Source organism: Chiroxiphia lanceolata, chromosome 1 (genome assembly GCF_009829145.1).
Source record: "Chiroxiphia lanceolata isolate bChiLan1 chromosome 1, bChiLan1.pri, whole genome shotgun sequence".
NCBI classification, from domain to species: Eukaryota; Metazoa; Chordata; class Aves; order Passeriformes; family Pipridae; genus Chiroxiphia; species Chiroxiphia lanceolata.
In genome coordinates, this window is record NC_045637.1 from 14,119,374 (window position 1) to 14,133,542 (window position 14,169).

At 37.2% G+C, this 14,169-nt stretch overlaps 1 protein-coding gene across 3 annotated transcripts in view; it reads left to right on the forward strand.

Moving 5' to 3' along the window:
* The window catches only part of TAF2 (TATA-box binding protein associated factor 2), a 67,850-nt gene that overhangs the window by 12,788 nt on the left and 40,893 nt on the right, over positions 1–14,169 (forward strand). For 2 of the 3 annotated variants that reach the window (XM_032685504.1, XM_032685513.1), the window contains exons 4-10: positions 4,516–4,634; positions 5,992–6,133; positions 6,504–6,735; positions 7,053–7,237; positions 7,814–7,927; positions 9,208–9,307; positions 10,936–11,021. In XM_032685504.1, the coding sequence (XP_032541395.1) occupies positions 4,516–4,634; positions 5,992–6,133; positions 6,504–6,735; positions 7,053–7,237; positions 7,814–7,927; positions 9,208–9,307; positions 10,936–11,021 (978 nt within the window). Of the gene's footprint in view, positions 1–1,289; positions 1,400–4,515; positions 4,635–5,991; positions 6,134–6,503; positions 6,736–7,052; positions 7,238–7,813; positions 7,928–9,207; positions 9,308–10,935; positions 11,022–14,169 lie in introns of all 3 variants that reach the window. The other variant, XM_032685524.1, reaches the window with a different exon arrangement.

The following is a 14,169-nucleotide window of genomic DNA, read 5'->3' on the forward strand; positions in this document are numbered from 1 at the left end:
TTAGGAGCTGCATGCACTAGAGGTGTAATTAAAAGTGTTTGGGGTGAATTCTGATAATAAGATATATCTCTACCAGAAAGAAAACATGAATGCATATTTGTTTTTCATTGTCAGTCTATGCTTAGCATCAGGACAATTTATCATTGTTCCTTGGGCTGTCACTTTTGGCTTGTGCTCTGTTTTTGTTAAAATGGCCATATCCAGTTTATGGAGAATAGTTCAGCCTATGAAAAAATTAATCTGTGGTACTAAGCTTTTAATGGATTCTTTTACAATGAATCACCCATTGGAATTAGAACACTTCACAAAAATAGAAATATCAGAATAGACTGTTTTCCATAAAATGTTAAACTCTGTGGAGTCTACCTTTTTTGCTGTAAAATTATAACCTTTTCCTGTCTGTGAACTCACTGATGTTTGAAGTGTAGCCACAAGCACATCACAGTCCTCAAATTTGGAGAAAATTCTCACTGATATATTGGAAAGGGATCCCCTATCAAAAATAATCAATTTTCAGGATCAAATTAGATTAAAATTAAAACTTTCAGACTTTACAGTCTAACAGAATGTTACTGTTGTTTGCTGTTGCTAGTTTTTTTAATTACTAATATAGTTCTTAGTCATGCTCATGTTCATGGCTAGGCTTCATGCAGTCTTTTTTTAAATAGAGTTTTTCTGATGGTATTTGTTTGCCTTTCTAGGATGCCATTTGAAGAGAGTTTAAAACAACACTGGCTAGGGTATTTCTTTGACCCCTCAGTATGACAGGTCAGGGAGGTAAACCAACTGAAAGCTGTCTGAAAAAAAGACTTTTTTTCCATTTGGCACTCTGAGCTGGATCCTTACAAAGTCAGGTGAACAGTAGTCTCCTTAGTGAGTGAGGGAGTAGGAATGAGTGACTGAGACCAGGAGACAGCACATCAGCTGGAGTCTAAGTGATTTTGAATTATTCTGGAGCCATAGCTGAAGTTATGGTATATTCCAGTATACAAATTCAGACTTTTGCATTTAAAACTTGTTGGTGTTAGATCCTATCTATATGTACACTTCAGCTGTGAAAAAGGAAAAAAACTGTATTAAAACTTGAGTGTTTAAAATTTGGGTGTTTCTATGCTCAAATGGTCCCATTTACTATTCATGTCTGATTTTCAGGAGCTTCCAAGCAAAGTAGACAAGTTTACTGCTCCTGACATTCTCAGTCCTGGTAGTGGTGCCAGGGAATTTGTGCACTATAATTGCCAAAGATGAAGAACTACATGAAAATATGTTCTCATATTTCCGTGTTTTAGCAAAGGTTTTTATACGTGGAAGACTAAGAATATTAAGCATGGTGTTTTACATATCTAGACTTACAGAATGATGCTGGCATGGTTAATTACACTTCATTCTTCCAAATAAGGTACTGTAATTTGGGTTGTTTTCTCTGTGGGTGGTGAATAGAGAATGGTTAGATGAAAGCAAAATCCTGAAATGAGATCATGTCTGCTTTGTGTGGACTTCAGATTCCATGGAAGGTGGAGTCCCCAGCCAAAAGTTAATTTACTCCATTGTGGTATAGCAATCTTGCATCTGGGTCAGGGCAACCCCCAGTATCAATACAGGCTGGGGGATGAAGGGATTGCAAGCAACCCTGTGGAGAAAGACTTTGGGGTGCTGGGAGATAAGAGGCTCAACATGAGCCGTCAAGGTGTGCTCGCAGCCCAGAAAGGCAACCCTGTCCTGGGCTGCCTCACTTGCACATGGGCAGCAGGGTGAGGGGATGTGATTCTGCCCCTCCTCTTGGCTCTGGTGAGACCCCACTCTGGTGAGTGCTGTATCCAACTCGGGGGTCCTCAGCACAGGACCTGTTAGAGCAGGCCCAGAGGAGGGTTGTGGAGATGATCAGAGGGATGGAGCACCTATCTGTGGTGAAAGGCTGAGAGAGCTGGGGCTGTTCAGCCTCAAGAAGACATGGCTCTGGGAAGATCTTACTGCAACCTTCCAGTACTGGGGGCTTATAAGAAGGACAGGGACAGACTTTTTGGTAGGGCCTGTTGCCATAGGACAAAGGGCAATGGTTTTAAACTAAAGAAGGGTAGATTTAGACTAGATATAAAGAACTCTTTTACTGTGAGTGCCGTGAAACCCTGGAACTAGTTTCCCAGGGAGGTGGTAAATGCCCCATCCCTGGAAACACTGAAGGTGTGGTTGGACGGGACTCTGAGCAACCTCATGTAGTGCAAGATGTCTCTATCTATTGCAGGGGGATTGAAATAAATGACCTTTAAAGGTCCCTTCCAACCCAAACTCTTCTGTGGTTCTGTGATTCTATAGTGGCTTTATGCTTGGTTGTGTTTCTGCCTCCAGTGTTTGGATTCATCGGTGGTACCTAAATTCTGGGGAAAAGGCGATAAGTAATTCTTTTCATGTATAGAGTTGTGCAAGCTTTTGAAGAGCTTTGTGTACTGGAGGATTAGAATTAAGAAAGATTTTGTTCCCATGTGTAGTGGATTGGGTTTTGGTAGCGGGGAGGGGCTACAGGGGTGACTTCTGTTAGAATCTGCTAGAAGCTTCCCCTGTCCTGTGGAGCCAATGCCAGCCGGCTCCAGGACGGACTTCCTACCGCTTGCCAAGTCCAAGCCAATCAAGAGCAATAGTAATGCCTCCGTGATAACGTGTTTAAGAACAGAAGGTTGTTGCCCAGAAAAAATTCCAGCCAGGGAAGAGCGGAGTGAGAACATGTGAACAAAAGGTAGACACCAAGGTCAGTGCAGAAGGAGGGGCAGGAGGTGCTCCAGGCGCTGGAGCTGAGGCCCTGCAGTCCATGGTGCAGCCCATGGTGGGGCAGCTGTGCCCCTGCAGCCCATGGAGGACCATTGGGGTGCAGAGACCCACCTGCAGCCCATGGAGGAACCCATGCTGGAGCAGGTGGATATATGGAGGAGGCTGTGACCCTGTGGGAGGCCCAAGATGGAGCAGGGTCCTGCTGGGGAACTGCAGCCTGAGGAGGGGGAAGACAACGGTGGAGCAGGGTTTTCCTGGGTAGGACTTGTCGCTCCTGTGGGGGACCCATGTCAGTACAGCTCATTCATGAAGGACTGCACCCCATGGAGGAGTGACCCACAGGACAGCAGTTTGGGAAGAACTGCTGCCCGAGGGATGGACTTACGACAGAGAGGTCCATCAAGGACTGTCTCCCGTGGGAGGGGCCCCACGGGAGCAGGGGAAGGACTCCTCTCCCTGAGCAGCAGCAGAAACTACAACTGACCGCAATCCCCACTCCCTGTCCCTGTGCACCACTGGGGGGGAGGAGGGAGAACATGGAAAAAGGGGTGGAGGGAAAGTGTTTTTGAGACTGTTTTATTTCTCACTCTTTGGCTCTTATCCTATTAGTAATAAATTTAAGTACTATCCCCACTTTGAGTCTGTTTTGCACGCGAAGGTAATCAGTAAGTGATATCTCCCAGCTGTTATCTCAGCTCATGAGTCCTTAGCTGGTTTTTTTTCTCTCCTCTGTCCAGTTGCAGAAGGGAGTGAGAGAATGGCCTTAGTGAGTATCTGGCATCCGGCCAGGGTCAACCCACTACACCATGCTTTACACAGTTAAAAAATCCATTTTGAAAAAGCATAAAAGCTATCACATAAAAGTGTAAAAGCCAGATTATTTTTGAATGTGACTGGTTATCCTCTAGTATCTCAACTTAAGCACATTAAATAATAAGATAACATCCTGCTCATAAGCATTTTAATAGCAGACATATGCATGTTCCCGCTCATTTCAGTAGAAAACAGTTAATCTAAGTCATAACTGAAGTAATGGTATGACTTTGGAATGAAATGAGCAGTTAATTAGCAGCTGATATATAGTAGCTAACCTGATTACAAAAATTTGGGTCTGCAATTTAAATAAATTATGGTAACACTTTAAAAAAGAAAAATGTTTCTAGGGACTGAAAAGTATAACGTGTATTTCTGTGTTTGTATATTAAGGCCAAAACTCTAACCTGTAGTATTTTATGTGATATTTAGAAGTGCATAAAAAAACCCTCTTCCTATCCATCAAGCTAAGGGAGGAAAAATACCATTGCCAAGCTAAAATCTTACTACATTTAGAAAAGCAACATAAGAGCAAAACTGAATATGAGGAAGCAGATCTTCAAGACAGATCTTTAGAAAAAAGATGCAAACTTAACCCAAAATTAAAAAAACCAGAATTTTAAATTTCTAGCCCAAAAATGTAAATATTACTCTTATTGGCAAGAAAAGAACACTGAGCATTTCTCACTTAATTTATTGGGCATTATTGCTGCTTAAGTCTTTTTGATCATATATCACTTCTGCAAGAGCCATGTTTTAAGTTCTGGTTGTTGAAATCTAAGCTTTACTCCTTTTCTCTTCCACTCCTTTAAAAGCAAAACAAAACATGTGGTTGAAGATGGGCCTTGAAATTCAGTATAGAAACTGTATAACTGCCAAAATTGTTTTTTGTGGTTCAGCACAACTGCAGCTTAAGAATTAACTGGGTATTTCTGACAGGAGGAATCTCAACTATTTTTCCAATGCCTATGCTGCTGCAGTCAGTGCTGTGGACCCAGATGCTGGAAATGGAGAACTCTGCATTAAGGTTCCCTCGGAGCTGTGGAAACATGTTGATGGTAAAGAGACCATACTGAAAGCTTAATTTAAGATGCCATAGAGTTGTTAGCTGCAAGTTTGCATAGGAAGATAGTAGATTTAAATAAGTAGAGGTAGTGTTACATTATTTTATGAAATTATGGTTACTGTTTCCTTTTTCATCACCTGTATCTTTCCACTGGAAGTCTGAAAAAATACCTTCACACTTCTTGGTAATATGGAGAAATGGTGGCAAGGTTTCTTAACACTCTTTACAAACATACTCTTGGGGGGTGGTCATGACCCCAAAAGACTATTTGAGGAAGTGGGAATAATGGAGTATATGGGTGCTAAATTTTGATTTTGAGGTTACTTACAACGTATATGATCCAACAGAGAAAATAATTTACAAGGATATAGCTATATCCATAATCATACAAAGCTATATCAATTTTATCCCATCTCACTTTGAAGAATGGTTATTTTAAAATTGATTTGGTAGTGGAAGTAGACTGCTTTATAAACTGGCATACTAGATCCTGGGGTAAGTAGCTGTTTGAATAAATTACCCTCCAGTGTTGATTATTTTCTTGCATGGATCTTATTGGTTTCTTGTATGATTTTCTTACATGGTTTAATCAGTTTTTCCCATGGATTTATGAGACCTGTGAGAGAGTAATAACAACTGGATCATGAAGCTGACTCACACAGTGTTGTCAGATGCAGCTTAATGGGAAAGACATTTTTGTTTCTTTTAATTTTTGTGTAAGTTCCTGTTGCCTTACTTGCAAGCCTAGAAAGGAAAATATTCAAGCATGTATAATTTCACTTTACAAAGTTTGAATGCCAAAATATGGTGAGACCTGTGGGATAAATTTCAGTGTGTACTTGAATTTCTTTTCTTACAAGTCTATTCATAGGTAAAATTTCTGTGAAACTAAACCAAAGCAAAGACACTTAAGTTACAGGAAAAGCATTAACTATAATAAGAGGTTTTAAGCAACTGCACATGAAAATATTATGTCTTTTAAGAATGTGCCTGCTATATGCAGTTTTTGTAGAACATTATTTCGGCCAGGTATGAAGAGATTATGCTTAGGGTACAATCAGTGTATAAATATGCTTTACTGTTGGGAAATTGGAAGATGAAATGTAGCTCCAATTGCAGCTTTTATTAATTAATAAAGATTCCTATAAATTCATATCCTGTAAGTTATGCTTAGGAGGTCTCAGGTGTTAAGGTTTTGAGTTGTACGTTTTAAATGGACCCAGAGGTCCATGAGAATGAAGTAAACACGTAATCTTGAAAGACCAAGAGTCCAAAACTGAATTATTATTCTGAAATAACTTTTATGTAAGTTGTATATATTTACTCCAATTTTGGTCTTTGTGCTACAGAGTTAAAAGTCCTGAAGGTGCATATAAACTTTTCTCTGGACCAGCCGAAAGGAGGCCTTCATTTTGTGGTACCCAACATGGAGGGCAACATGGCAGAAAGAGGAGCTCATGTCTTTTCATGTGGTTATCAGAATTCTACAAGGTAAGAAAACTGTCTTTGAATGTTACACTGTATTTCCTACTTAGTGTTGGAAATACAAATAATTTCTTTGAATTCTTTTAAGTTTGAAAAATTCTAGGACTTAAATTGTGCTTGAAAGGAGCTTACTGATGTGAAGTAGCATCTAATGACTAGTAATTAGGATGTCTTGTCTTTATAGCTCAGCATGAGGTAATGGCAAAAAAACTTGTAAAGCTTTATCAAGTTAATATATTGTAGGAGTCAGTATGTTAACATTCATATATTCTTAAAGTATTTAGGAATATCATTTGGAACTTGAGAGAAAAATCATCTGTGAAAAAGAGTTAAGTATAATTATTAACCATTTTCACCCCAATTTTAACTTTCCTAGATTTTGGTTTCCTTGTGTTGATTCATATTCTGAGTTGTGTACCTGGAAGCTTGAGTATACTGTAGATGCTGCAATGGTGGCTGTTTCAAACGGAGATTTGGTGGAAACTGTGTACACCCATGATATGAGAAAGAAGACTTTTCATTACATGCTGACTATTCCCACTGCAGCTTCTAACATCTCCTTGGCAATAGGACCTTTTGAAATTCTTGTTGATCCATACATGCATGAGGTAATAATCTTCATCATAGAGGCCTGCTTTTTTATGTTTTTAAAAAAGAATTACTGACTTATGTTACAACCAGTATATATTGGACAAATGTGGATATGTCTAGATCATCGTCCATTAGTACAGTTATATGATAAAGCTTGTCTAGTAATGCCTGTATTTAAATTTATCTCCAAAATAAAGCCTTTGAATGAGCAATAATTCTGTTTCTGTCTGAATTTAGTTGGAGTTGGGTTTTCTCTCAGTTATGTAATATGCTTGATATTTATGTATTTGAATATATTTGTAGGCTGTCTAACAAATTTTCCTGTGTTTTGTAGGTGACTCACTTTTGCTTACCACAACTTCTCCCGTTGCTCAAACATACCACGTCATACCTTCATGAGGTGTTTGAATTTTATGAGGAGATTCTTACCTGCCGCTATCCATACTCCTGTTTCAAGACTGTTTTCATAGATGAAGCTTATGTTGAAGTAGCTGCTTATGCATCCATGAGTATTTTCAGGTTAGTATTTGAGAAAATTACACCACAGACCTAGAAGCTCTAGATCCAAGACTGTTGAGAAATATCTGAAAATCTAGTTATTTTTGTAGCCTGAGTTTTGGACTTTCTAGTTTGAAAAGGCTCATTTTTATTGGCATTATAGGCTTTTAACACCATTGCCATTTTTATCTGTTACAAAGACGTTGGATTTGTATTTACTTTAAGAAAAAACTGTCAGTGATTTTCCTTCTGAATTAGAAATGCCATGCATGAAGCGCAATTTAATCTCAAATTAAGTTGCAGAAGTTTGATTGTGTTTTACTTTTCTTCAGCTGGAATAGGGTATCAGAAATCCAAGAGAGTTTCACCAGTTACAATACTTAGCCTCTACACAGAGAGTTGTATATAGATATACTGATCTCCTGTATAGCAGGAGATCTGCCTGATTTATAAGATTATTTTAAAAAAGGTGTTACTGTCTCACTGGAAAAACAGTGAATGAATTATTTTATTTATTTTGGCTTTTAAAGCAAGGTCTCTTGTGTTTCTTTGGAGCTGGTGCTCATGTTGCGTTATTTTCTTTTTATGGGGGTCCAGCACAAATCTCTTGCACAGTGCAATGATTATAGATGAAACTCCACTGACAAGGAGGTGCTTAGCACAGGCCCTGGCCCAGCAGTTCTTTGGATGTTTCATATCCAGAATGTCCTGGTAAGTATTTTACCATACTATTCTCTAGAAAATGGGAAAAGTCTAGAAAGCTAAAATTTTAATTTGCTTATCGTGTTTTATCAGCAAAATAAGTGAAACACTAATTGTAGAAGAAAGGAAGAGAAAAGAAAAAAATAATAAAACCAGCTCAATAAATGAAAATCCATTAGTATTTTTTGTTGTTGTTTGAGAGGAGAATGTGAGAGATAAAAGTTCCAAAGCCTGTAGAGATTGAATGTCTTCCTGAATGTTGTAATGTGCTTTGGCATGTGAAAATTTTAGAAGGGAGACTCTTCTACATCATCAGTAAATTTCTGTCAGATATTCTGGATGAAGAAGTGTAGCCTGCATAGGAAGTACTTATAAAGCACAGAACTAATAAATTAAGAAGTTGTTCAGGGAGGGCAATGCAGAAATTAAGTGTCAAACGGGAAAATTCCTGCTAAGGTGACTATAACTTCATCGTTCAGAAAATCTCCCCAGCTGGCTCTTGCAGTTATGATGAATATTTATTTTAAATCCTTTTGCGTACACTTTATATATTGGGGGCAATTAGCCCATTACTTTTTTTCATTACAAAAGTATATGTCCCAGAGTATCCTTATCTTAAAAAAAGGAAATCAACATGTTCTTAAACTGGTGTTCGTTCTATAATAATTTCTCTTGCTCTTCCTTATTTGTAGCCTACTTCCATGGTGAATGCAATTTTTTTCTGTCCTTCATAATGATTCCCTTTTTATATGTTCTTGTTTTATTCACTTCATTGTATCCTTTGTATCATTCTTCTGTTTATGATTCTAGTTTCTGTTCTTGTTATAGTTTTTGTCCCTGTTTTTCTCTCTTAGAACATAACTCACAGAAGATGTGTTTAAATGGGTGTCCACCAAACTGTGAGATAGATGTTTTGTTGGCTTGCTGTCCAAATCTTCTGCACTGAGATGTTTATCAAGAACTTAAGATCATATAGATTGGCAGTTGCTTTAAACTTTAGTGTCCATCTCCACCCATTTATTGTTATTATTTCAGCTAAAATAGTTTGGGTTTATATTTTAATCTGGATTTCTGTGGTAAAAGTTCAGTTTTCACTGACTTTTCAGTTTCATTGGTCCCATCCAGGTGCCAAGATCCATAAATTGGTTCACAGCTCATCAGACTCCTATTGACTTAGAGAAGTTATATAACCTGTTGAAATTTGTGGCTATTTTTGAGCTGGTCAAAAATGCCATCCCCTACAAAATGTCTTCTGAAGTGATATAATTCATGCTTCTTTATTATTATAGGTCAGATGAATGGGTGCTAAAGGGAATCTCTGGTTACATTTATGGCCTTTGGATGAAAAAAACCTTTGGTGTTAATGAGTATCGCCACTGGATTAAACAGGTAACATCATAATAGTAGCATTTTCTATACCTTTTAGATATTTTGCGTCAAAGAAGATACAGTATAAAACCAGAATATAAAACAGCTTTGCACTGCAATCTAAAGACATGTTTAGTAGTGACAAAACTTAGAGCTAAAACATTTTTACCACTTTCTGCAAGGAAAAACACCAAACATAGGAACCAAAATGCATTTTTCTGGCTGCCATATGAATAATGAATAATAATTTTCATTGTCTCTCTGTGCAATTAGTTTTCCTCTTTTTGTTTGGACTTTTGCACCAAAAAATAAAGGTCAAAAAAGGCGTTACTTTTTGAATACATAGAATATAGGATTCATACGGATGTGTATTTGGTGGATTCATTATACTGTGATGGCCATCCATATAGCTCTGAAAGGCTCCAGTATTAGCTTGGATCAATAGAGGATCGGGTATCTTTTAATGTCATTGAAGTACTAAATGAAATAATGAAACAGTAAAAAATCCCCGTTGAAGGGGTTTCTTTTCCTGGAAAAGAAATTTCTGTCTATAGCTTACATTTTCAAATGTAATGCTCTGAGACAGATACTTTCTAGTGAGAGCAGCAGTTGACTCCTCATTCTTTGCCAGTAACATTTGTTCACAGGAAGATGTGTATCTTCTTCCTCTCCTCACATTCTCTCACTCTCCCTATTCCATAAAATTAAATTCCTAACCCCATGGGCCCCATTAAAACCCCTTACTACCACGGGGACCCAATACCATATCGTTAACTGCCTAATGTTCATTCAGCTCACCAGTCGTGTGCTGTCTGTGCTAAAGGTGTGGGTGCTACAGAGAACAGCAGAACTGGGTGAAGATCTGTTGCAGAGTTCACTGCTCTGTTGTTCCCCATGAGTTGCTGAGGGCATCCATATAGAAGTGAGAGGTGCTACTGTCACAGCCTCCGGTTCTGCCCTTCCTTCTTTGAATGTGTTACTAGTGTATGAAAGTGTGTAAGTTTATATGAATCAATAAATATCAATACATATCAACATTTGAAAATTCTTTAACTAACATTGGGTTGCTGACAGACATCAGTTTACACTGATTTGGTTCATGTTGATTGTTGAGTGACAGTGAGCCCATGCAAACATCTGGCCTTAAAGTGTGCTTGTTAACATGGGCACAGCATCACACAAATTCAGATTCATGTTCCTGTGCAGAGCTTGGGCCAGATGTATATATATATATATTCATATTTTAAATATTTATTTAATTTCATTTATGTATATTATATACATACCTACATGTATGTATGTGTGTGTGTGTGTAGTTGCTCTCTACTGCAAGGAGATGCTGATTACCCTTATTTCTTTTGGTCAGGGACAACTTATTTGTTGAATAATAATACTCTTTAGCTGTAATGTAGTTCAATATTGTTGTAGGTTGACCCACTGTCCAGACCCAAAACAAGTATTAACTGCTAATTTCTACTGTTTTGTTATTGTTTGTCATGCAAGGAACATCCCCGATTTTAAAATATTCTCTCTCTCTGTAAATGTGGTTAATTGGGAGGTATGACTTGAACAATGATATTAAAGCTTTCTTGTCTTCTTTAAATAATTGCTCTTGAAATATGCTTGCTTACGTATGTTGTTCTTCCTAGGAGTTAGATCAAATAGTGGCATACGAACTGAAGACTGGTGGAGTTTTACTGCATCCAATATTCGGAGGAGGAAAAGAGAAAGACAAGTATGTTTATTTAAGCTGCGAGTCATTGAAGGGTATGTTTTTATGGGGCCATTAATATATGCCTTGGGTGTGTTGTGTAGCACAAGGCCAAAGGCTGAAGATCTTGAGCTGCCCAAGGCATGTATTACCAGTCTCATAAAGTACATCTTGAGAATATTGTAATAAGTGTGGTTTTATTTGTCTTTCACTTTAAATCTCAAAGGGAATTAAGTATAATGAATGTTTTTAATGCTGTTACGAAACTACTTTTTAGTAAGAGGATAAGAGAAGAATATGATGCCAGAATTTTGACCTGAGCTATTTCTGGAGTGGTTAGTAGTTTTCAGGCTTTTTACAGTATCCTCAGCTTTTTCTTTCTTTGCTCTGTTTTCTTAACCACTCTCAGATATCACCCTTTAATCTTACACTGAGATTTCTTAATGTATTTCAGGGGAAAAAGTATTAGATCAGTATACTGTAAAGAACTATTGGTTTCCAGTGGATTTGTATTTTCCCAATAACTGTAGCTTCAGTATTTTTAGTTTAAAATTATTCCCCTTACCTGTATTGTAATACTCCAATACTACTACCCACTGAGTAATTTGAACCACTGGAGGTAAAAAAATATTACTAGATGTCAGATCATTAAAGTTTATCTGTGTTTCAGTGACAACCTTTTGCTGGGTTTTACTTTTGTTACATAAATTGATCTAGTTATGATGCAGCCTCACAAGGAGTTGCTCTTTGTAAACTCACAAGCAGCATATGCAAAACTGTGAGGTTGAGCCTGTGCAGGTAGAGTGGGAGAATATGTGACTTTCTTGTCTTTACTGCAGCAGAAGCCCCTGTTTTGGGAATATACAACCAAAAAGTATCTAACAGTGGTTCTCTTGCATTTGATTGTGTGTAAATCCAGATTTTGTTAATTTAAAATTAAAACTCTGGATTTAGAACTGAATGAATTATGAAAACCACCCATTTAAAATTTGTATGGTGGTTTTTTTTTTTGAGATAATGAAGAAAGTGTTTTCTGAAGTCAGAAATAGGACATGTTGGCTTGTTTCACAGCCGGGTGAACCCTCAGCAATGACCATGTTCTCTGGCTGTTGACAATGACAGATGCAGCTTGTATGTGCATGCCAAGCTGTTACTCGGTTTTGTTTGTCTGCTTATGATGGATTTTGATTTAGTTTATTGTCCTGTTCTTTCTTTTATGCAGACCAAGGACCTGGGTGCTTTTGTTACATGTACATCTGAAAAGCAAATTACAGTTAGCAACAGTCATTTTATGGCATGCTGTTGCTTATGGTGTCTTTTTTTAAAGAAAATATGGGAAATGAGGTCTTGGCAGGCTTTTTAATTGGCAGCATTACAATTCAGCAGCATACTCGCTTATACAGAGAAACTAAATTCATGGTAATAGGATCAGATGAAGCTAGAGATAAGGGGCACGTGCTTAAAAAAGGGAAATTCACTAAAATCAAAGTCACTTTGTAACTGTTAATTTTATTAATTTCATCATATTTATTCTAGAACTGATCACAAATAATTGACAAAATCTTGTCTTGATGCTCATAAATGTGTTTCCTCTATGTGATATATTATTGGACACTGTGTTTCTACAGTTATTTTACTACTTCACTGTATTTCAACTTGTTAGTAATAACCACAACATCACTTACATATGAATTACAACTTGCTGTTTCTTGTAGATTGCAAAGTTCCCTTGTATGTAAATTAAATATATGTTCCTGACTCTGGTAGATGATTTGTATTTAGGGGAAGTATTTTCATAATGATGTCTACAACATTTTTTCTCCAGCATATTCTGTGCATTTCTTTGTTCTTGTTGTTATGACGCAGTTTTCTGCCAAACATATTTGCGATACAGCAGTTCTAACTAATAATAATATGAAGAAAATTTGCATTAATTAATAATCTTTTTCAACTAAATTAGAAGTAGAATATGGTAATATATCATCGAGGAGCAAAAAACCCACCTTCTTTCAGACACGTGAATTAATTTCTATGCAAAACACAGGTCTTACATGTTCTTCCTGTTTGTGTCTGGTGTAACACAGACACTGCTCTCCAGAACCCTTGTTCTAAAAGACAAAATCCCAGACCTTGAGCAAGTGAAGGAAAGGAAACTACAGTTTAACTGCTATATGGAGTTAAGCTTTGTGTGTTATGTTTTCATTTTGTGTTCTCCTCTCTCAGATTTTGGTTCTATTCAATTTTGATTCTGCTGGTACCACCCTACTATAAAAATTAAAAAGTTGAAGAAATTTATACAGATATATTTCATATGGAAGAAGCTTACTAACAGGTCTATACTGAATGCCAGCAGTGTGTTCAAGAGCATGTTCATTATAAATTTCCATGGAAGTGTTGGTTCAGTTTCCACTTTGACAAGGGCTCTAGGTCCATATTGCTAATTTTCTCATTTGGTTCCAATTCAATAAAATTTTTAGAAGTATAATGGTTGAAGAAAAATATTATCTGAAGAAATGTGCTAATATTGAATGAACTACAGAATATAACTGTCAAATGCAAAGTTTGTTTTGCAGTTAAATAATGTAACCAGTACCAAAATCAATCAACACTTAGTAACTTTAAGAAGGCCAGGAATGTGGGTCCTGGCTTGGTTATAATTTGCAAGAATTTTACCAGAGTCAATCAACTGTATAATTTGAAGCTGGATAAATAGTTTTTATACTGAGACCAAATTATTATATAATGTCTGAGCCACAACCTCAGTTTCCTCCTTGAATTTCAATTCTTTGATTGTTGCTAAACCTTCCCTACCTCAGAATAGAGAATTATCCAAAATAACAGGAGAATTGTGATAAGGAGAACTTGCTTATCAACTAGAAACAGCAAGGAGTAAACCTATGTACTTCTTTTTCATATAATTACTGTACCTAAGAAGGGCTTAGATTAGGGCTTAGTACTTGCTTAGATTTAGAAATACTTTTCTTTTCGTATCTTCTTAAGATGTTTCAACAGATATTCATAAGCAAAGTAAAGGGAGTCTCCCAGTAAATAGAGAGATGGAAAAATTATTAAGGCACTGCAGCTGCCTTGGTTTTTGTCATCTCCTGAAATCTTAAGGACTGCATATAAGGAGCTAAGTGCTGGTCCTGTCCTGCTAGAATACTTGCTGCAA